We start from the raw sequence: 24,129 nt of genomic DNA, 5'->3' as shown, positions 1-24,129 counted from the left end.
CATTTTTAAAAGCCGATAACTATTCAACCGAGAGGAATAACGTTTCGAATAAAACGTTATTAGGTACAAAACAATGGCGCTGCTTAAATACATACTTTACAACGTTTACGGTACACGTATGGAAGAATATTTTAGTTGTTTCAAATGTAAACACCGTGCACTCAGCATAGATGGTGTAACTCAACGCGCCTATCATGCTGTATACGTTATACATTGCTGGAGTAACACTCGGAAACCACAGACAAAAACGTTCCTTTGCACACTCACAAATTATCTTCACATGGCGATACTTTGCTCTGATTGGCTGTTCCACAGAATCCAGTCGAGGAAAGCAAGTAGCAATTAGAACATGTTCTATTCCTCCAAACCAGTCAAGCAGTCAGCCAGGCGGTCATGATTGCTACCTAGAAAGTTAGTTCAGCGCCAACTAGGGCATTCCTACTAGAAATCCGGTTCCGTGTGATAGGGGCTTTAGGCAACATAGACGCCGCCATAATCTGCTAACCCCCTCCCCCCCCCATCGTAGCAAGAAAACATTTTCATGTATACGAGAAGTTTGTATAAATGATGTAATCTGTACTATTAAAGAGTGTTCACATTGAAAAGGAAAATATAGTGAAATATTTTAAAAAGAAAATTAACGAACCGGAACAGTCCCTTGTTATTTCTGACGAAACGGAACGGGAAGGTTACAGTTATTCACGAACCGGAATGGCGTTCTGGTCCGCTCTGGTCCATTCCGAGCCATGAATATTAGGGGTGTGCGGGATTCCGAAAAGGCGGCCAGGATCGGAAAAAAAAAATTCCCGTCCCGATCCCGACCTTTCGGGATCCCGAATAGTCTGGACATTCCAAATCGACATTCTTAAAAGTGGTTAATTCTCGATGTTTTCTACATTATAATTGTCTGAAACTTCTCGGAAATGGTTAGTTTTTATTCCAGAAAAAAAAAAAAAACTCCTTGGAAAATGACGTGTAGAATTCGAGATTTCCACAATGTTGAGAAATTGTGAACATTTTTAGTCCTGAAAATTCCAGACTTGGTCGGGAAATTGCGATTTTTTCCGGTCCCGAACAAAAAATTCTGTCCCGCACAAGCCTAGTGGAAACTAAAAATCTTTCTCTTCTCAATCGCAGGCTTCAGTTCCCTCCCATGAATCCCCTGTGGCACGGAATTCTGGGAGTTGTGATCGCCATCTTGGGACTGATCTCGTGGATCGGCAATGCTGTCGTCATCTACATCTTCTCGACGACGAAGACCCTGAGGACGCCGTCCAACCTTCTGGTGGTGAACCTCGCCTTCTCAGACTTCCTCATGATGGTCTCCATGTCCCCTCCGATGATCATCAACTGCTACTACGAGACGTGGGTGCTCGGTAAGACATAGCCTAACTTTAATTAGAATTTCAATGCCACTTCCCCCGAGTTACTCCTCCTGGATGTGGTTCGTCCAAAATTCTCGTATGCTGCCATGACCCTTGATACTGTGGCTCTTGATACTCTACAAATATTCGCAGTCTCCGTTACTGATGCACCGGCGAGACGAGCACCAACAATTTGCCCTTTTTGGAACTCTGATATGTCCCTTTCTACTGAGTGAAACCGAATTTTCGACGTGCAGTCGACTGTATGGGTGTTTCAAGATGAACCCAATACAACAAAAGTTGTTCGCGCTCGAAGCACATCGAAACAAATGGTCGCCTGTTTTTAGGGAAAACTGGTCATGTGGCAACTGTGCCTTTAGAGGAACGTAGAACGGTCAACTCTCAATGGTACACAACAATTTGTTTGCCAGAGGTCTTCGGTCAATTACGGAAAACAAACAAACGCCGTCGGATCATTCTTCATCAAGACAATGCCAGCTGTCACACATCTCGTCTAACAACCGACTTTATGAACAGTCAAAAAATCGAATTGATGGGTCATCCGCCGTACAGTCCTGATTTGGCACCCAATGACTTCTTCTTGTTCCCGAATGTCAAGAATAAATTGCGTGGACAACGATTTTCGTCGGCGGAAGACGCCGTTGATGCGTTCAAAAACCATATTATGGAGGTGTCTCAAGAAGATTGGAAAAACTGCTTTGACAAATGGTTCGAACGAATGCAAAAGTGTATTGACCATAAAGGAGAATACTTCGAAAAACAATAAAGCAGTTTTCAACGCCAAATTCCTGTTTTTTCATTGTTAGGCTCAAAATATAAATAGTGACCCTCGTACTACTGTGCCAATGTGAATGGTAGACACGCGCTCGAATGTCAGCTACGCTGTACATGACCAGCAGGTGGAGCAGGCGAGTCCTCCAGCGACGTGTTCTACAATCACCGGTGCTCAATGTCCACCACCTGTATATACAGCTCACCGCCCAAGAGATGATCCCCAACGGAAGTGCAGTGACGTAGCGACAGGCGACTCCACTATTAGGGTTAGGGAAGTGCACCCTGAGTGAAAACACACGTGCGCTCGCTGTAACCGGTGCAGTGACGCAAGTCGTTTAGGTTTACCAGACGTCCTCTTGTACACTTCGCAACATCTTATTTGACCGCCCTGAAAATTTTCAAAGTCCGGAATTCGTAAATTTGGCAGCATAGCGCTTCAGGGCCAACTAAGAGTAGCCAACTTTGCAACATTTCATCTTCTGGAATGAAAACGCTCGTGATTTTTTTTATTCTTTCACATTCCATAAAGTAAATATACCCTAAAGCCGTAATAAAATATATGAGTAGACAAGAGAAATGTTAAGTAGAAATACGAATGTTGACAATTTTTCAAGATTCTTCATTTGAAAATAGGAAAATGTTTGTGCATTGGGAAACACTGAACAGGTTCTCATCCACCTGGAAAGAATTGCGGTCACATTTGAATGCAAGAAGGCAAATTTATGATGATTTTATGCGAAATGTTTAGTAAAGATACCTTGCACAACACCAAACGATTCTGCAAAGTGTGTCTTTTCCTTGATTCTTGGCGAAAAATGGTACGAAACTCCGACACAATGTTGCTTCAACTAAGATTAACGTGTGTTGCAGAGTTTTCGGTTAGCAATCTCCTGGAGTAGTTCGTACTCGCTTCGGCGGTACATATACTAAAATTGGAACGATACAGAGAAGATTAGCATGGCCCCTGCGCAAGGATGACAAGCAAAATCGTGAAGCGTTAAAAAAAAAAAAAAAGAGTAGTTGGTTAGATGACCACACTTTCGTCTTTTTACTGTTTTCGTCAAGATCGAAACATCGTAGGTTCAAATCCCACCCTTTCCTTATTCTTTTTTCCTTTTTATTTACTGAGTATGAAGTGTTCTAATAACGTAATATAATATTATATGATATTACTGTAAATATTTATGCGATGCATGCTCAGTGGCGGCGATTGGGATTCAAAACTGATGGGGCTAGGTGCGGGGAGAGGGGAGGGCAAGGACAGTTTCTTTCCCTTGGTAGATAATGTTTAGCATAGTGCTGGGTCATCTGCTCCTCCACACTCCATAATCGTCGCCACTGTGCATGCCTCAAGTAATGCTTCTACTAATGTTTTTTTTTTAAAGTGATTGGCAGGATTTTAGGAAATACTTTTCCTTTCATTCAGCTGTTATAAGTTAACACATATTAAGAACTTACATGTCAACTTTCTGCATCCGGAAATGCTGGACATAAATCGCATAAATATCAACGGAAATATCCAAGAAACGTATATAAGCATTCTCGTCCAAAGCCGTTTACTTCCCGAAAAAGATTTTGCAAAGAAGTATGTTTGAACCCATGACCTCCCATTCCATAAGCAAACGATCCCCATACACCACACGGTTCACGTTATTTAATGCACTCGGTTCGGATCCCACTTTAAACTGTAGGTCCAGTCCCGATTAGCCTTACTATGCATAAAATTGACTTAAAACACCAAATCAACCAATTCATCTCCTTTCAGAGTGGGCCTTCTATGATACTGTAGTCGGCCAGCATCCGAAAATACAGTTCTGCTTCACGTATACCAGAGTGTAATTGTATTTAATATTGTGACTAATTTAACTTTAAAACTACAGATTAAAGCGATAATAGTGTCCAGAAAAAGAACCTCAAAGTAGATCTTCACACAAAGTATTTTAATCCATTGCCAAACATTTCAGTTAAGAATAAAATTATGCTTTTCCATTGAGCGTATTTTCGATTCATAGTGAATTTCCTAAAAGGACCATGTCAAGAAATCTAAATATGTAAGTTTTACTAGTAAATGCATTTAAAATGCACGAAACAACAGGGGAGGAGAAAAATAAACCTCAAAAATAAGTAAAAATGAACCAAAAAATGTTAAAAATACTGACAAATAAACTAAAAGCCAAAAAGGCCGAAAAATGCAAAAAAAAATGTAATATAGAAAGTGTTTTCCGGCTATAACTGAAGGGAAGCGGACATGATATCAAGTTTAGCATTGTTTTTAAGGGTCAGAAAAAAGTTAATTTTTCATCAACTTCCGGACCCTAATTAGTAATTATGACCATTGAAAAAGTTGGAGGTAGCTTACTTAAAATTTTCTTGCTGAGGGATCGTATCGTCCCATATCTCCACTTCATAGTAAAGAAAAAAATCAAGTTCATATTTCGAAAACGACTTGGATTTTTCCACCACGAAAATATGTTTTTCATAGTTTGAAGTGGAATGCGCAGAATCAAGTTACATAGAGGTAAGTCTGTAATGGTGGTTTCGAATATTTCAAAGTTAGTGCGGAAAGTTTGTTATATCTGATACTCTTACTTTCTGTTCAAAGAAGACAAACATTTTAGATACAAAGCAGTGAGGAATTAACGATCATTATGAGGTTTTGAATTTTTTGTTTGTCACTCACTATATAAATACTTATTAGTAGTTTCTTATCGAATCGGCCTTCGTCGCAATAACCATTTACTTATGTTAATTGGCGATTTACTATTATTTTTAGACGCCTCGTAAGATGGTGGTGAGGGGATTGACAACAGTCATTAAGAAGGAACGGACATGAAATTACCAATCTTAGCAATTTGAACTCATTAAACGCTCTTCTTCGTTACAGTACTGCACTACATCACTACTTAACATAACTGTATATCTTTTTCTTAATATATATAAATTAAATAATCAATATTTTAGGTGTCAGTGAAGAACAAACAATACATAACTTAAATAACATTACATTTTGCATCCTGAATACATGTATGTGATTTGTGAATTAATCATGATGTGTGTGTTAACACAACATATGAACAATAACTAAAAATAAAAGTTTTAACTTTTAATCCTGGAAATCTCCAACTTCTAAGTGGAAATCTACGTCCCTCAAGTGTTCATCGGATTCATTTTTTTTTAAATATTCTAATATCAACGGTATCTGTTCAGCAAACAAAAAAAAACAAAAACAAAAAAAAAGAGGAGAGGGTGGGATTTGAACCTGCGACGTTTCACGCTTGATGAAAAATAAGGATAGCAGCGCCTAACCAACTGCTCTACTTTAACTTTTGACGTTATACCATCAAAAACATGTTGACGTTTATGAAGAATCCCACCTTCCTGTGTTTCAAGCACATTTTCTCGACAAGTCGTGTAAAATATATGTTTTTGAGAACTGTTCGATATTATGCAAGGTATTGTAAATAAAATGTCGCATAAACTCCTCACAAATTTGCTTCTTTCTGCACAAACTTGATGGCAATTTCCTCCAGGTGGAGAAAAACTCTATTCAGTGTTTCAAACCCCCCCAAATTTCAAGTCGAGCAAGCAGAATCGTAAAAATTCCTCAAGGATCTTTTTCTAATTTATTATTTCTGTTTGATTGTGTATTATAATAGCGGTTTATAGTTTCTAAGTTCATGGAATGTGTTCAATTGAAAACCTATCACCGCAGCGTTTTTCGTCTAGTGGCTACTCTCACCTGGAGCTGAAGTGCAATGTTGCTAAGTTTACGATTTCGGGACTTAGAATTGTTTTGGGGCGGTCAAATAAGAAGTTGCGAAGTGTACCCGGACAGAACCTCTTTTTCGGGTCCTAAATTAATTGTTAATATTCTTTCCGTTTCCAATTTCAAAGTAAAGAAATACAACACTCAGTTGCAAGCGCAAAGACATGAAACTTTTTTTTTACGAACAAAGAAAAATTGTCGGACTTTTGTGTCTCTTCTGTTGTCACCGTCGCGCCACGTGAGGTTTTGATTTCAAAGCATTTGTGACATCTACCGTGGCTCGTGGTGAGCATCAAGTTTCTAACAATAGGTAAGAATATGCGATATTCTTACTCTGATTTGAGTTTCATGACAGCATTCAGAAATAAACAGTAATTTTTAACTGCTAAACTCAGTTGTTACATGGTAGTGGAGAAGTGAAGTTCTGTCGATAAGCGATCTGAACCATTCCGAAACGCAAATGGGTTTTTAATGACGACTTACAAAAACTGTTTCCTGACTTTAGGCCTGGGAGAAACAACTCCGAGGAAAAATGTCAATTTATGTTATTATTTTAAAGTAAGAGACCGAGTTTCACAACCGTATAATATTACGGGCATAGCGAATAAATATTAGAACATTCAGACATTTGTCTATAATGAGGCCTATTATTAGTTATACGGAAACTGTGTAAAATTATTTTACAGGAGTGTGTGATCTATAAGCTCACCAAAACACCAGTAAGCACAAAACGTGTGTTCGGAGTGCTGCATCTTCGTCGAAAATTAACTTTTTGCAATCTAAATATATCGTCTTCTTTAAAGTTTGCCATCTGGTAACATTAAAGTCGTTGCCGTATATTATTTTGTAAATTCTTTGAAATACAGTCTATGTAATGCACAGGATAAGCAATACAAAAGTATTCTGGACACTGAAAAAAAAACGAAAAAAAAAACCCAGCAACCTGTTGCTGCAGACACATGCTCTGTGTGATTGACGCAAATCAACTCCCACGCACTTCCAAAAGGACACTAGACCACAGCGGAAGACTTTCTGCTACCCCTAAAACCTGCAAATGAACCGATACCCCGCACCCTGTCGCCCTCGTTTGGGGATTTTCTCGTGAGCTGACTGCTCTACCATAATCTATGTACTGAGTACACTATTATGCTCAGTATTTTACTCCTATATGTTTAATTCATTTGTTAAGAGTTTCTGTTCTTTTCTGTCATTTAATATATTTAAAGAAAAGTAAAAATTAATAACGTATAAGTGTAAAATAATATTGAAATCCGATGGAGAATGCGCCAGCCCAACATGGCAACGCGTGACCTTGAGGTTCGCATTTTCGTGCCTCGCAGTAGTGCCCAGTATATAAATGCACTTGTTCGTTCTGTACGCTATTTTCTATGCTGTTAGTAATATTAGCCAAGTCCTATACTTATAATCAGTAGGATGATCAGTACCAAGAATACAGATTAGGTGGGAGAGTGAACTGAATGTTTAAACTACGTATTTATATCAAGTACGAAAAAGTGGCTTGGTATTATCTCACCTCGAACCATTCATTTGTGATCTCTCATTTTGTAGGATCTTTGATGTGCGATATATATGGAATGTGTGGCTCCCTCTTTGGATGCGCTTCCATCTGGACAATGACAATGATCGCCTTGGACAGATACAACGTCATAGTCAAGGTGAGTCGGAGGTGTTCAGCCAACACCTTCTTATAATATATAACGCCTGCGCAAACACTTTGATTACATTCAACGTCATCAGATGTAGCAGGTCAGTGATCGCAACACGGCATTACACTCACAAGTGCATGTTGAATTGGCGAAAACGTGACTTAGTTTGAACTTGGTGTTTGTAGTGCGTGAGTTGTGTGCAGGCCCGTAGCCAGAGTAATATTTTGGGGGAGGGGGTCATTATCAGCAGCTGTCATCTAAAAGCGAAAACGTGGGGGAGGGGGGAGAGAAGCCCTGAAGATGAATTTATCAGTGTATTACAACTTATCATACAAGATGTTTAATCCTGCTAATTGATTGATTGATTTGGTGTTTTAAGTCCACTTTATGCACAGTAAGGCTAATCGGGACTGGACCTACAGTTTAAAGTGGGATCCGAACCACTATGTGCCTCCACCGGGTATCGAACCCGGGACCCTTTGATTACAAGGCGACGATGCTACCACTGCGCCATCGGGGAGGCCTTTTAATCCTGCTAAGAAACTAAAATTACTTACCACTATAAACAATTTAAATTAGATAGTTGTACGATCTCGGAGAAAGGGGGTGGGGGAGGATATGGCTACGTGCCTGGTTGTGTATGTGTGTGTGTGTGTGTGTGTAGAAATTGTGAAACCACAGCATGTACACACCTTGTGTGTAAGTAGATGTTGGTTCTTGCAGCGTCATAATTTAGGCCATATATGTATACTCTATCCTGGGAATCTCGGGAGCTAGATCACGCATAATGACAGAGAAGGGAAGAAAGAATGTGGGAGGAGCGATGCAGTACACGCTCCTACAAACGGCTGGTAGCTGCATCACTTTTCCCCTCTATGCAATCCAGTTCCCTCTCACGCGTTCCCTTCGTGCGCAGAGTTGTTTTCGCTCGATCGCTCCAGAGATTACCGGGACAGAGTATAGAATGAGCCATGGAACTAGATGAACAAGTCACATCTGAATCGCTACACATCTTGGAGCTTAAACAGCGAGCTTCACTCCGTCCACAAGATGGCAGTGATCAACAATTTTTAAACGGGTGCAGTGAACACATTAAATAGTAATGTGTACCTACATAATTTATACAGCTCAATTTGAGACACTTTTTTAACGTTTTGAAAAATGAAAAGTAATTCTTTTTAGTGAAGGTGGAAACAGACTAATTACACGAGTAATAGAAAATTTAACTTAAAAACAATCGAACCGAACCTTGGACAAAAATGCTGTATAAAGAAGTAAATTGGGGTACTATTAAGCGAGGCGAGTGTACGGTCACCGGCAATAAAAATGGGACACCTAGATCTTGAAATGCTCGCTTCCCTGCAAGGCTTTGTGTGTGTTGCCTAACTCTAAAGCGATAAGTGGATTTTAAGAGTAAATTTTCAATGGCAAATTCTACCACCGCCGTACAGTTAGGCAACACAACGACTTGCAGGAAAGCGAGTATTTCAGGATCTAGGTGTCTTGTTTTTATTGCCCGTGACTGTACATGCTGTGAATTTGTGTTGATGCCCATATTGAATCCAGTTTACTGTAATATGCTGGAATTTCTTGAAAGTATGAGAGAGTGATAAATTAGGACTAGGATTTTATGACCTAAAAATCACCAAAATATGGAAAATAAAAGATGCTCTTATAACTTAAAATAGTACAAAATATGTACTATAATTTGAAAAATATACCCTTATAACTGGACTGTTTCAAACATCAATGTCTAACATATTCTGAGATATTTTCACATACGTACTATTTTTAGTTCACGTTATGGGTCCTGAGTTGCAATGCACAATGAATATCTGTAAAATTTCAAATAAACATTAAAAAGATTTTGCTACAGCAAAAAAAAAGAAATAACTCCTGCGAACATGGGATTGAGAATGAATCCACTTCGAAAATGACTACATTTCTTGAAAAAGCGAAAATATGCTGAATATGACCGAAAATCCATCAAAATATGCTCTATCACGCAGAAATGGCCAAATATGCCAAAATATGCCCTTAAAAAGCACTTTAATTTAATTAGTTTATTCATAATATGAATTTCTATATGTTTAGGAAACACATCACCCTTACCAAAATATAATATGCTAAGTCATGATAATCCTAGACCTAGTATAATGTTTTAATTTTTAAAAAAATACATTTAAATACCAAGTTAAGCCAATTACTAAGAAAGGAATTATTGGAAAAAAGCAAGAAAAAGAGTTCAGGGATCTAGTTCTTACTACCACTGAAAATACCCCTTCAGGAGTATGCGCAAATCGAGTAGGGAATATCCTAAATATACTACAGTGGAATGTGTATAAGTATTGTCAAGCAAATTGTCCTCAACGAGATATTCAGGAACTGAAACAAAATATACTTTCGTAATAACACATTTATGAAATTAACGAAAGTTTCAAAGAATGATTTCTTTTTAGGGTTTGTCAGCAGAACCGATGACCATCAAAGGTGCTTTGTTCAGGATAGCCTATGTCTGGGTATTTTCGATTGGCTGGACCCTGCTGCCTATTTTTGGATGGAATAGGTAACGAACATTATTTTATTTTTTGGCCAATACTATGAGGGACTTGCCAAATTCTACAAAATATACGTTATGCGCCAAAATATACAGTACTCAAACTCGCGCATCTCGAACACGTGGTTGTGTTTGTCGACGGGGCATAGCTCCAGCTGCACGTGTTCGCAGTAGTGAAAAGGAATTTGTGTTGGGCAGTTGTTGTTGGAAATGGGTCTCTCGACGGAGGAAAAAGTATTCATAGTTGAGCATTATTTCCGCTCATACGGAAGCGGTCGTGAAGGTGGACTGAGTTTGAAAAAGGTGAGTGGTCTATATGCAACCCAAATGACAATCGTCCACTCCACATGCCCTAACCTAACCTAACCTTAGGTTTCCTGACAGTTATGCTACCCAAAAGGCACTATTGTTATTTGGGTTGCATATAGACCAGTCACTATATTGTAACATGTCTTATACTTTTGTTCATTTTTTCATTTCAGTACTGTATATTTTGGCGCATACTGTAGGACTCTGTTGCCTGTATATCTCAGTCTTATCTCGATTTTTAGATTGTTGTCTCGTTCTCCTATCGAAACATGATTATCACAGCGCGCTACAACACCAGGGTGGAGGATTCGAATCTCGGCCTGGTCATGAGTGTGCCTTCATCAATTTCATCATATCATCGTCACAATTAGCCAAAATGGCAGAAAAGTGACGCTAAATAAAAATCAAATCAGTCAATCCCTCAGTGTCTCTGGATAAGTCATATAGTAAAGCAAGTTTTGTAAGCGAAATTTTATATGTAACTTTCATTATATAGCCAAAAGTCACCGGACACCCAAGTGAACGTGGCGGTCTTCTGGGGCTGTTTTTCCTGGTTTGGGCTCGGGCCGTAAATTTTGGTCAATGGCATCATGAACAGAGGTGTATATGAGGACACTGTGGCAACAGTTGGAATGGGCCCTTTTCTCTATCAGCATGGTAATGCTCCTGTCCATAAAGTAGGGTCCATTGCATCGTGGTTTGAGAACAATCAGGTGGATATACTTAGCTGGCCCGCTCAAAGCCTTGACTGGAACCCCATAGAACATCTTTGGGATGAACTGGTGCGTCGGTTGCGTGCCAGACCCACTCGACTCAAAACCCCCCATTAACTTTTGACGAGGTTACAGAACGAATGGAAAACAATTACACCAGAACTTAGTGGAAAGCCTGCCCCGAAGAGGCTGTAATAATAGCAAAGGGAGGTCCGACATATCATTAGTTACCTGGCTGATGTCTTTGGAATGAACAGCACTGGGTGTCCAGTGACTTTTGGCTACATAGTGTAGATCCAGCAATGGGTGATACCCTTTTGCAACCCCACTTCCAAAAGCTAAGTTAATTCCTACGTTGCTTGTAAAGATATTATTTTGTTTCAGATACGTACCGGAAGGCAACATGACCGCTTGTGGCACTGACTACTTGACTACCACATGGACTAGTCGCAGCTACATTCTTGTCTACTCAATCTTTGTCTACTTCATGCCTCTCTTAACTATCATCTACTCTTACTACTTTATTGTGAAGGTAAATATTTTGTGTATGTTTTGTATAATACTGTGGACATTTATTCGTACTTCTTAAAGGCAAAAATCAGTAGAGGAAAAGGTCTAAATATGGGCCCCCCTTTTTATGTTGTCATTTTCGGAGGTAAAAAATTAAAATATCAAGCACCTGCCTTTAAAATGCATATCTATGAAATATATACTTAAATGTAATAGCATGATAAGCATAGAAGGTCTCCATTTTTTTAAAAAAAAAAAACATTTCCAAAAAATGGTAAAATGATGTATTTAAAAAGTGTGGTCTAAATATGGGCTACTAGTGGCAATATCACAAAAAGCAATTAAAATTAAAAAAAACAGTCATTTATCGCTAAAACACTATAAAATTCATATTTATGAATAATCTGTTTTGAAAATCACGCGGAATGGAAAAATTGAAATTAAGAAAAACATCCAAATATTTGTTGGAAATGTGATCCCAGCATTAGACCTCATGTCATAGCCCATATTTAGACAATCACACTTTTTTCTTCTTCAATTTATTTTCGCTCTCTGTGGTGCATATTTCACAAACAAATCATGACATTATAAAAGCCCACATTTGTTTTATGTACTGCTTATATCATAACCTATACAAAGCAGATGACAATTCAGAAAACGACGATTTAAAACATACCTGCAAAACGTTTTCGGAGGCCGCAATTCTATAACAGCGTCTAAGGCCGAAAGTAACCACCACTTTCTTTTGCGAATTTGCGGCGCAACCTTTGTCCTTGGGAGCGCTGATAACTCCAAAACACATATTTAAATTTCGCCCATATTTAGACCTTATCCTCTAACAAATTTTGGAAACGAAATTGTGTCGTAGTATAAACAGAAAATATTCAATGTGTAAATAATACGTACGCCTCGATTAAGAAATTTCATTTTCCTTCTTGAAATCCCTCCACAGTGGCGTAATTGGTGGTAATTGCTGCCAAGATATTCCCTTCGATTCCTTTCGTTAAGTGCTGGAATGCGGGATGAGAGGAAAACTGGCGAAAAGGATCCCTCAACTGCCTCATTTTAACGATGTTAAATCACAAGAGCATCCCCGTCAGCTAGTCCCCTAAAGCAAACCTCTTCGCACCAGGGATGGACGATATCGGAAATTTTGATATCGCGATATATAGCCAAGAAAATATCTTCACAGACGATACGATATTTTTTTCCGTATCGTGATATCGGCGCTAGATCGTCTCCACGATATATGTATAGGATATCGCCAAATACCGTGACGATATATTGCTAAAATATCGTGACGATATATCGCCAAAATATCGTAAAGATATATCGTCGACACGATATATATCGCCAAAATATCGTGACGATATATCGTGTAGTTGATACCGCCTGGACAATATGTTTTCAATACCGCGATATATCGTTTGGACGATATCGTCCTACACTACTTGGCACTAAAAAATTTCCACTTCAAGGGCTGCTTTCATTACGTCTTTGTAACTTTCACTTTCTCTCATTCTCCCTTCCTTTCTTTCCTATCCCCTTCCGTTTAATATCTCGTTCCTCTCATTTTCCTTTCTTTCGTTCTCTTTCTTTTCATTTTACCTACTGCTCTTTTTTCCTTGCCCTTCTCTTCCTATTTTCTTGCCTTCCCTTCCTCTTCCTTCTTCTCTTGTTTCATTCTTTTCCTCTCTTCCTATTTTCTTTCCTTCTCTTTCTCTTGCTTCTTTTCCTGTTTCATTCGTTTCTTCTCTTCCTATTTTCTTTCCTTCCCCTCCTCTTCCTTCTCTTCCTGTTTCATTATTTTCTTCACTTCCTATTATCTTTTCTTCTCTTCCTTCTTTTCCTGTTTCATTCGTTTCTTTTCTTACTATTTTCTTTCTTTTCCCTCCTCTTCCTGTTTCATTATTTTCTTCACTTCCTATTATCTTTTCTTCTCTTCCTTCTTTTCCTGTTTCATTCCTTTCTTGTCTTCCTATTTTCTCTCTTCTTCCTTTTTCCTGTTTCATTATTTTCTTCTCTTTCTCTTTGGCCCTTATTTTCTTTCTTTACCTCTTTTCTTTCTTATCTTAATTTTTCTTATTATCCTATTTTCCTTCTTTCTTACCTTTTCTTCCTGTTTCTATTTTTACTCTTTTCTTCTCATTCCCTCTCTTCTTTCCTTTTCTTTCTTACTTACTTTTCTTTTCCATCCCTCTCCTATCTTCTCTTCCTCTATCATTCCTCTTTTCTCTATTTCCCTTTTCATTTCTTTGTTTATCTCTTTCTTATCTTAATTTCTTCCTTTTCTTCTTCCCTTCTCTTCTTTCCCCGCCTTTTTTATTGTAGAGTTATTGTTATAAGTCCACTTTATGCACAGAAATGCTAATCGGGATTAGACTTACAGTTTTATGTGGGATCCGAACCACTGTGCAATGTGTTTTTACTGGGAATCGAATCCGGGACTCCTCTCCCTCTTCCCCTCTACCTTTCTCTCTGTCCTATGTTCTCTCTTTCGTGTTAAAATGCTTACTGCCTTTGTTTAGAAATATAAAACTTGTCATGTAAGCTATTGGGATATGTTAAAATAATTTTACAGCGAGCTTGAACCTATCCTCTACTCCCCAAAAAATACCTATCTGACTGAACACGAGTCAAAGAATGCGTCTGCGTTTAATGGGGCGTTTCATTTGAGCGATTTAAGGAGGAAATCGTCGGGTGATTACAATCTTATTTCTTCTTTTGCAGGCGGTAGCTGCCCACGAGAGAAACATGCGTGAGCAGGCGAAGAAAATGAACGTGGCCTCCCTGCGTTCATCAGAAGCAGACAAGACTAGCACGGAATGCAAGTTGGCAAAGGTAAGTAAAACCTTTTCCAGTAGGAATGTCCTAGTTGGCGCTGGACTGGTTACCCATTTGCTAGTTTTCGCCTCACACTGTACTTGTTGCCGTACTTGTCGATAGACTTTTGTTCCCATAAGACATTGCGCAGAGCACACAATCTGTAAAGATGGACGAGCAATTTGAAGAATGTTGCAGGAGAATTATTGCTTGGTGCTTTTATTAAAAATCGAAAAAGAAAAGTATGGACTAGAGATTGGCTCGAAAAAAATATGGTAATCAATGCGAACCGAAAAAGCTTTTTAATTAACTCGGGTATGCATATTCATACATGAGATTCGCAGGATTCATTCACAAATTTTAAAAAATCAAACATTTAATTTAATACAATTGTAATAATAAGGATTTTCATTTTCGGCTAATCATATTTGCCACGTACACATCTCATCGCTTTGCGTAAATATCAAACTATTAGTGAACTGATCACGAATGCACTGCAAGCCATCTCTGTCCTTTTTTTTTTTATCGAGAAACAAACAAAATACTCCCCTTTGCTAACTCACAGATTATCTTCACATGACCAAACTTGGCTCTGATTGGCTGTTCCACAGAATCTAGTCGAGGAAAGCCAGTAGCAATTAGAACATGTTCAATTCCTCCAAACCAGTCAAGCAGCCATCACATCCGGGCAGGTAGCTAGTTTAGCGCCAAATAACTGGATTTCCAGTAGGAACACCATACTTGGCACTGGACTAGCTACCTGGCTGGTTGGTAGACTGGTTTTGACGACTAGACAGTGTCCTAATTGTAACTGGCTTTCTCTGCTAGACTCTGTGTATCTTCTGTCACGTGAAAATTATTTGAGTTTGGAGAGCAGGAAAAGCGGTAGCGGTTTTTGTCTGTCAACTTGAGCATTTCTTGTGTATTTTTTTTGTTTGTTCGCTGCTTGATAGAAGAAAATAACAGAAATGAGGTGCATTCGTGTTTATTACAGGGCTGTTAAAGGTCCTGGAACACATAAATTCTATTAAGTTAGTTCAATTGGGTTCCGTAACAGGACTGGAACCTTTTTTCTAGAACAATTTAAATTCGGTCCAAGTAGCGTATTGTTTCATTGAAAAAGGAAAAAAAGTAGGGATGTGACGAAGCTGAAAATTTACCGATGCCGATGTACTCACCGATAATTTTTGGAACCGATACCGATGCCGATATTTAACCGATTCCGATACATAAGATTATTAAACAGAAATGGGATGTTATTTTCAGCATGACAAAAATAAATTTGCTATGTACATTTCTATTGCATATCATATGTATACACATATATATTCTCAAGAGATGCGAATGCACATTTGCATCTACAAAATGTTATGTGAACCTTTAAGATGATATGATCCACATTTTTATGTGGCGTCATCAGTAGAAGATATGTCACTAATGTATTTATTTTTGTAAAAGAATGCGTAATTTCTTTGTTATTATATGTAATATTGCACCCTGTTTGTAATATATATCTTTTGTTTAATGTTTATTGTATTTTATGCTCTGTTATGAGTAGTTTAATGTATCTTCATGTTTGCAAGAGTGCACTATACGAATTTGTATTTCTAAAGATGTATAGATGTCAGTTTTGTTGATAGTATCCTTTTGTAGATAGTGAATGATTCATCTGTACTTTAATCTGTGTTCTCGAAAATAGTATAAAAGCGAGGATGTCGCGTAAGAATCATCACACTTTTTCGCCACGGATCGACGAAGCTTTTAAACTTAAAAAGAACTCCTCGGTGTTGTGCATACATCTTGGTATGGTAGTTCGGGGCGCAAGCTAGGCCTATGTGAACATAGGTACGCCGATAGCCATGCATTGATGATATGCACAATACTGCAACCATTCTACGTCAAATAATAAAGTTAGCCTAAAGATTAATTTGGAAATAAAAGGCTAAAGAGCAAATATTGGCTCAGTTATCATTGCATATCTCTTGGTGTGGTAGTTCGGGGCGCAAGCTAGGTCTATGTGATCATAGGCTTGCCGATAGCCACGCATTGAGTTTTATGCGTTTTAATTGAGTCAATTCATCGACAAAGAGAAATCCTCGCCTTCGTCTCAAGTATAGTTGCATTATAATTGCAATAAATAAAGAATAAAACTTTTCAGTTTATACATACGGCAGAATGTGGTTTTATTTCTCTGTGCTGTGAATATTGTCTTTGCCTAACACTATCCCTGTACCTGAGAGGAGTCTGTGTACTTCACCGAGTTTCATCGTTCACCGCTGAGTATTATTAAGTTAATATTAATAGTATAATAATACGACGCGTGAAGTAATTGTGCATTAGAACGTATCAAGTGGCAGCTCAACGTGTTGGCTCGATTTTGTAGTGTACAAGGGCAAGACAATTGTTTAAAGTTGAGATTCATTGTGCAAGAGCACTAAACTTTTATATTTGTAGAAAAGCACAGAACTACTTCGTTTGAAATGGAAAGAAAACATTTGCGTAGCGCAAATAAAAATCTTGCTTCAAATTCAGAGCTTAATGTTCCCGATTGTTGAGTACACCTTGTTGAGTACACCTTGATTATTATTTCGAGCCAATTTATATCAAATGAATTACTTTCAGTTTTGGCAATTTTAAGGAAAACAGCAGCATAACTAAAATGCTGGATCTCTAAAATTTGTACGGATTAAAAACTATTGTTCTCACTATGCGGTGTCATAATTTGAAAACTATTTATTTACCATATGCAAGTTCTGCATATTTTTTGAACTGGGTAAATTTTACAACTAAGGTGAGGTAAGGCCACATTCCTACACATTTCAACATGCCATAAAGGCATTTGGGCTGGTGATGTGCTCAGTACCACGCTCCGGCTGCCTTTACACCTCAGGCATCCATTTGTTAAAAGCTACGTGAACCCCAGAGCTGCTTCATGCACGGACATTGCTAGACACTCCGCCACGGAGGTTGGCGCACCTGAAATTACCCACCCCTGGAATCTCGAAGTCAGACTGGACCATCGAGGATTTAAATTTCACAACTAAACTAGAAATGATCAGATGAAGTTTTACAAGGAGGAGATTGTCTTTGTAAACTTTTTGTAGGGAATACAGTGGGTGCTAATGATGATGCGTTGTGTTTATTTCAAAGGTATATATTGTAAACTCATCGAAAGAGGCTACAAAGCGTTTGCAGATTTATTTACTTCCATTTTTACAGCTGTTCCAGTATCAGGTGTTTATCTAGTTTTGGCTAAAAGGACCACGATGGGATTATCCAAGCCCTGTCACTATTTTAAAACACCGCCGCCAATTTTAGCGAAATCTATTGCAAAAAATATTAAGGACTTTTAAGACACCCCTGTCAGTAGGTGTAGTGGGCCGGTCCACCAACATTAAATGAGGATCAAAAAAACCTCAAAAACTCACTTTCTCACGACGTTCTACGCCTCATTTATTGCGATTATGATGTTTGCAGCGAAGAAAACAGCACCAAAACATCAAAAAACTCACTTCAATTCACTGAAGTGAGCCGCAGTGTTGCAAAACCTACGAAAATTTCATCAAAATCTCAAAAAAAAACAAAAAAAAACTCATTTTCTCTCCACGTTCCGCGCTTTTATTCGTTGCGCTGACACAGCGTGATGAGTAAATAATGTACTCTCTCTCATCCTTGAAGGATGAATGCACCTTATCGTAATTTTCCAAGTCTGGGACGAAATGTTTGTATATCGTGACCTTTGCAAACCTCTTTCGGGAACGATGTGCCGCACACACACACGCGCGCGCGCTTGTATTGTGACCACTTTCTCTCCACGTTCCACACTTTTATTCGTTGCGCTGACACAGCGTGAAGAGTAAATAATGCACTCTCTCTCATTCTTGAAGGATGAATGCACCTTATCGTAATTTTCCAAGTCTGGGACCAAATGTTTGTATATCGTGACCTTTGTAAACCTCATTTGGGGTTCAAAAATACCTCAAAAACTCATTTTTTCTCCACGTTCTGCGCTTTTATTCGTTGCGCTGACACAGCGTGATGAGTAAATAATGTACTCTTTCTCATCCTCGAAGGATGAATGCACCTTATCGTAATTTTCCAACTCCGGGACCAAATGTTTGTATATCGTGACCTTTGCAAACCTCTTTCGGGAACGATGTGCCACACACACACACACGCGCGTGCTTGTAACGACAATTTTGTTCCCTCTCTCTCTCTGCGTGTGCTATCAACGTTAACACAATGACACAAATTCAACAAATAGGTAGGCCACGATCTTCCTCCTAAATCGCATTACATACATGTGGAAAAAAAAACAACAACTTTGCCTGTCATTACAAAAAAAAAACTTTGACCGTATTCTTAAATAACTAACAAGGACAATGAATCTTTTTGGCTTCCGCAAACAGATCAACATGGAGACTGCACCGCCAAATTTCAATAACCTTTTACCTTCCGTGTTATCTAAACTCAATGGTTTACTGATCGTTCACCTTAACAGCATATGGACGAAATTGGATGATGATGTGGGCAAGATGTTTTATGTTTTTAATAACAATTTACATTTCTACGAAATTCCGATCGACGGGAAACTTCAAATCACCGTGAATCCGGAAAACGCAGGCGAAATCAAAATTTCTACCGGCAAGAATATTTTTCGAATTAAGCACGACAAGATGCTTTCTAACATTACGTACGATGTTTCTGCAGGAGATTATCTTTACATGGAACTCCTCGGAGATTATGACAAACTTATTCCTCTCTTCGTAGAATTACGAATCGTCTATCCTATTATAAATAACCGTTAACCAAAAATGCCTAACGACATTTTCGGCAACACCAAGCGTGTAGACCATGCAGAAGAGATTCTCATGTTGGACATTCGAGTTAAGAAGTTGAGGACCGATTTGATTGCTTTGCAGGAGACCTTAAACAAAAGTTTAGAGTCGGAAATCGCTACGCTCCAAACGCAATGTCTCGACCCCATTCTGAAAATCGATTCCGAACTGAAGACACTAATAAAAAATTATGTCGACGTACCTTCTTACGACAGCGTTCAAAATATACAGTTGAGCGTGGATTCGCTTCAAAATGATTTGGCCAAATTACAGCAATTTCAATCGAAAAATGAAGATTTGGAAAAATTGAAACTCGAAATCGAAGAACGAACTTCCGCAATAGAAAAGAATTTCTCTGAACTTCAAACCATCGTGAACGATATAGACTCAGAACGCTTGCATGTCGTCGTTTCCAAATTACAAGAAGAATTCACCGGCACGTTGGAAGAAATTAAATCCAAGTTGCAGACTTTGGAAGATACAATGACGAACCTACCATCGTCGGACGAACTGCAGGTCATCGGTAAAAGCGTCGCGAACATAAAAATTCAATTGGAGGCCTATCAAGATTTCGAACACATTCAAACCACCATCGCTACGCTTCAGGCGTCCTTGGAATTGATCAACGAAGAAATTAAAAATATTCACGCTGAAGCGAGAGCGTTGACGAGCATTCAAGACACGTTAAGCACGGTTCAGCAGAAGATCGAATATTTAGAAAATTTGAACGTCGAATCCAATCTCGCTCATTTTCATCACGTACTTGACAACATACAGGGTGACTTGGAATCGTTACGGACGAGCGTGCCTTCGAGCGAAGATTTGGAAAAATTGAAAACGGCGGTGACGGCACTATCCGATTCGAGCGACATCAAAAGTTCATTGAGCGATCTCGAGAGTAGGGTGGCCAATCTCCCCACCTCCAAAGAATTGCACGCTTTGAAAAGGAGCATATCACGTATGCTGAAACGATTGGAAACGGAAACGGCGAACGTGGAACAGATTCGAGACGAAATTAGTTCGTTGGTGTCGACGCTGCCCACTTCGCAGAGCGTCGCCGACCTTCACACGCAGTTTACAGAGATGCGAAGCATCGTGAACGATCTTACCGAGAAGAGCTCGAAATTGAATCAAGTCGAGAATCTTCAGAACATTGTCGTCAACGTCAGAGATCAAGTTGGAGTGCTGGAATCCACGCAGGAATCGACGCTGGCCTCTTTCGGTGCCAAGTTGCAAGAACTCAACGAAAACTACAAGCAGTTGAACGTGGAAGTGAAAATCAAACCGTCATTTTCTACCGTAACGGATACCATAGTCGAGCATTTGCTTCCCATCGAAAATAAACTCGTACAAGTTCACAGTAATCTCGTCACCTTCGACACTAAATTCGCCAAATTGTTCACCTTGCAAGCCATCGAAATCAACAGCGTTCCCAATCAACAGAGAATCTCCACGTTCGTCGAAGGTAACAAACTGTACATGTTGCATCCTTATCATCCGTACTACAAGTTTCTCCTCGATGGCACAATTCAGATAGACGAATTTTCGTACTGGTCTCACGGCAGAAAAGCTAGCGTTCCCACCATGACTTTAATATCGAATCGCGGTGTCCAGAAAGCGGGAAACATTCCTCTGGCACGTTGGAACGAAACGCGCAACATATATGAAATACACGAAGACGAAGATCTCACCGTTTTCGACGTGAGTGCCGGCGATAAGCTGATCATTCAAAACACGAGCGAGGTGCCACCCTCTTTGAATCCCATCACGCTGGTGCTTCTCTTCAAACGTAATCTCTAAAAAAATGTCTAGGCAAGCCATCGTCGAAGAATTGCATAAACCTGCACGCCGCAACTACGAACGTTTGGCTGTGGTAACCAAGGGCATCGACGACCTCTGGCAAAGCGATCTCGTGGAGATGAGTAGCGGCAATTTGAAAATCGTACATAAATGGAACAACGGCAACAAGTACCTCCTTACCGTCATAGACACGTTTTCGAAATTCGCATGGGCTCTACCTTTGAAGGCGAAAACGGGATCGTGCGTCGCGGAAGCATTCAAATTAATTTTTCGCGAAAGCGGCGGTAGGCGACCTCGGTTTCTGCACACGGACAACGGTAAAGAATTTTACAACGCTGTATTCCAAAAGTTTATTCAAAAACATGACATTCGACATTATTCGACCTTCAGTCACATCAAAGCCAGCATTGTGGAAAGATTTAATCGAACCTTGAAAACACACATGTGGAAACGATTCACGCTTCGGGGAAATTACAAATGGGTCGACATCCTGCCGGAACTCGTCGACACCTATAATGATACGGTACACAGAACGATAGGAATGAAGCTAGTTGACGTTACCAAGTCTGACGAGCAGCGTTTAATTTCTACAGTTTACTGTCCAAAGTACACACCCGCGACAAAAAAAGCTAAATACAAAATTGGAGACCGGGTGAGGATCAGCAAATTTAAACGCACCTTCGAGAAGGGATTCACAAAAAATTGGAGCACGGAACTCTTTACGGTGGTTCGAGTTTTACCCGGAAACCGACACACGTATATAATAAAAGATAGTAGCGGCGAGATTTTGAAAGGAAGATTTTACGAAGAGGAACTCTCTAAAACGAAACACCCCGACACGTACCTCATCGAGAAAGTATTGCGTAGGAAAGGTGACAAACTGTTTGTCAAATGGCTGGGACTTCCGGAAAAGAGTTGGATCGACGCGAACGAAGTGATCTTGTGAGTACGTGGAACGTGGTGAAGCGTCTACCGGATCCGGAAAGTCAAACGAGAAAAAAAAAGAACGGTGAGTTGCTTCCCGACAGCATCCGCTGTCTGATCGTAGGTCGTTCGGGGTGTGGGAAAACGACACTGCTCGTGGACAATTTTCTCCTCGCACCGAATTGGTTAGATTGGAAGAACAGGCACCTGTACTTGTTCTCGAAAAGTTTGGAGCAATCCAAATACCAGCAACTGATGAAACTGTACGATGGTCTGGACATTGCAACGTTCGCCTCGGAAATAAAACCACTCGACGATTGTCGTGAAAATTCAGTTGTTGTGTTCGACGACGTCATCCTGGAAAATCAAAATGAAATTCGCAACTTTTTCACGCAAGGTCGTCACAAAGGAATGGATTGCTTCTACCTAGCTCAAACGTTTTCCAAAATTCCAAAACAGTTAGTACGCGACAACGCTAATTTCATATGTTTGTTTCGTCAAGATCACACCAACCTCAAGCACGCGTACGATGACTACGTAGGCGGAGACATGAACTACAATCAATTTTCGGAACGCTGCTGCTCTACTTGCTGGAACGGTGACGATTTCGGATTCGCGACGATCGACATGACGAGGAAACCCAACGACGGAAAATACAGAAACAAAATCAACGACTTTCTAAACGTTGCAACGTTGTGAGAAACGACGTATATAAATAAACGTTATGACGAAACGAAAAATCGAAGACGAAAATCTCAAGCTTCGCGATTACCTCGCGAAACGCTTCAAAGGTTGGAAATCCGAGAATCGCGGATTCTACGAAGAGAAGAAACGTCAAGATCAACCTGTGATCGACGCCATCAGCGGTCTAGGTAAAGAAATTAAAAGTGTCACGGAACAAAATAAAAATTTGATCAACGAACTCGTACCGCTCGCAGCTAAAAGTTACGCTGTACCCACGCCCATTTCGAGCATTCCTTCGACGCCGTTCGAACTGAAGGAAGCACCGCCACGACGTCGAGCCATAGGTAGCACGTCATCGTCTTCGGATAAGATCGAGTTGGGACCTTTGGCACGAGACTACCTGAGTACGGGGAAATTCGACAAGGATGAAGTGTTCGGATTGTATCCCAGCATGGAAACCAACGAAGGCGGTGGTGTGGTGTGGAAGATTGGGAAATCGAAGGTGACCTTCGAAGGCAACGACATTAAAGTTAATTTAGGCGAGAAGGATAGTTGGACCAGGTATCCGGGTACGGTGGGACTGTGGGAACTCGTTGCCAAAAAGCAGCCGAAAGATTACACCGACGAAGATTACCAGAGTTACAAGGAAATTTTGATCATGACGGACGCCTTGTACCAAAACAACGATGCCTCGCAGAATAGGGTGAAATCGAGCAGCGGCGAGAAGTACAGGAATCTCATCAAACCGATTTGGAACCAGGTCAAAACAGGCAGCGGCGTCAAACGCTACAACACGTTACCCAAAGAATTCGTTTGGGTGGACGACGTGAGGAAGCTCGTGGACCGATTGTTGGTGATAGCCGGCGAAGAGAATGCAGGCAACCGTAATTTCTACAACGAGAAGGTTGGCATCGTGGACATGATCAGCACGAAACTTTCCAACTTCATCGTGAACGACGACAAGGGCATAGGTTACCTGATCAAAATCATCAACACGCTGCCTCCGAGATTCTGGAACGTGGCCGAAGGAAAAGGATTCGTGAACGACATCATCAACAAGTTACCTTTCGAGATGCATTTACCTGGCTACCAGTACTGCGGACCGGGCACCAAACTCGAGAAAAGATTGGAGAGAGGAGACAAGGGTGTGAATCCGTTGGACGCCGCATGCAAAGATCACGACATCGCTTACAACACCACGCAGACGGATCTGGATGCACGTCACAAAGCAGACAGAAAGTTAGAGCACGCAGCTTTCGAAAGGTTCGTGAGCAGAGACGCATCGCTGGGTGAACGGGTCGCCGCACTGGGTACCACCATCGCCATGAACACGAAACAAAAATTGGGGTGGGGTATATAAATAACATAGAGTAAAAAAT

The 24,129-nt window shown here is 39.9% G+C and overlaps 1 protein-coding gene and 1 non-coding gene across 2 annotated transcripts in view; both read left to right on the top strand.

Moving 5' to 3' along the window:
• The window catches only part of LOC145993989 (rhodopsin-like), a 58,312-nt gene that overhangs the window by 3,105 nt on the left and 31,078 nt on the right, over nt 1-24,129 (top strand). The window contains exons 3-7 of the mRNA XM_083130023.1: nt 1,138-1,376; nt 7,495-7,601; nt 10,052-10,158; nt 11,556-11,703; nt 14,412-14,522. Of these exons, the coding sequence (XP_082986149.1) occupies nt 1,138-1,376; nt 7,495-7,601; nt 10,052-10,158; nt 11,556-11,703; nt 14,412-14,522 (712 nt within the window). The remainder of the gene's footprint in view (nt 1-1,137; nt 1,377-7,494; nt 7,602-10,051; nt 10,159-11,555; nt 11,704-14,411; nt 14,523-24,129) is intronic.
• Nucleotides 3,062-3,168, top strand: LOC145994520 (U6 spliceosomal RNA). Its single transcript, XR_014442384.1, has one exon. It is a non-coding gene; the product is annotated as a U6 spliceosomal RNA (small nuclear RNA).

The sequence above is a fragment of the Lepisma saccharinum genome, chromosome 10, assembly GCF_977018435.1.
Source record: "Lepisma saccharinum chromosome 10, izLepSacc3.1, whole genome shotgun sequence".
In the NCBI taxonomy this organism is placed as follows: domain Eukaryota; kingdom Metazoa; phylum Arthropoda; class Insecta; order Zygentoma; family Lepismatidae; genus Lepisma; species Lepisma saccharinum.
This window is presented reverse-complemented; position numbering and strand designations above follow the sequence as displayed.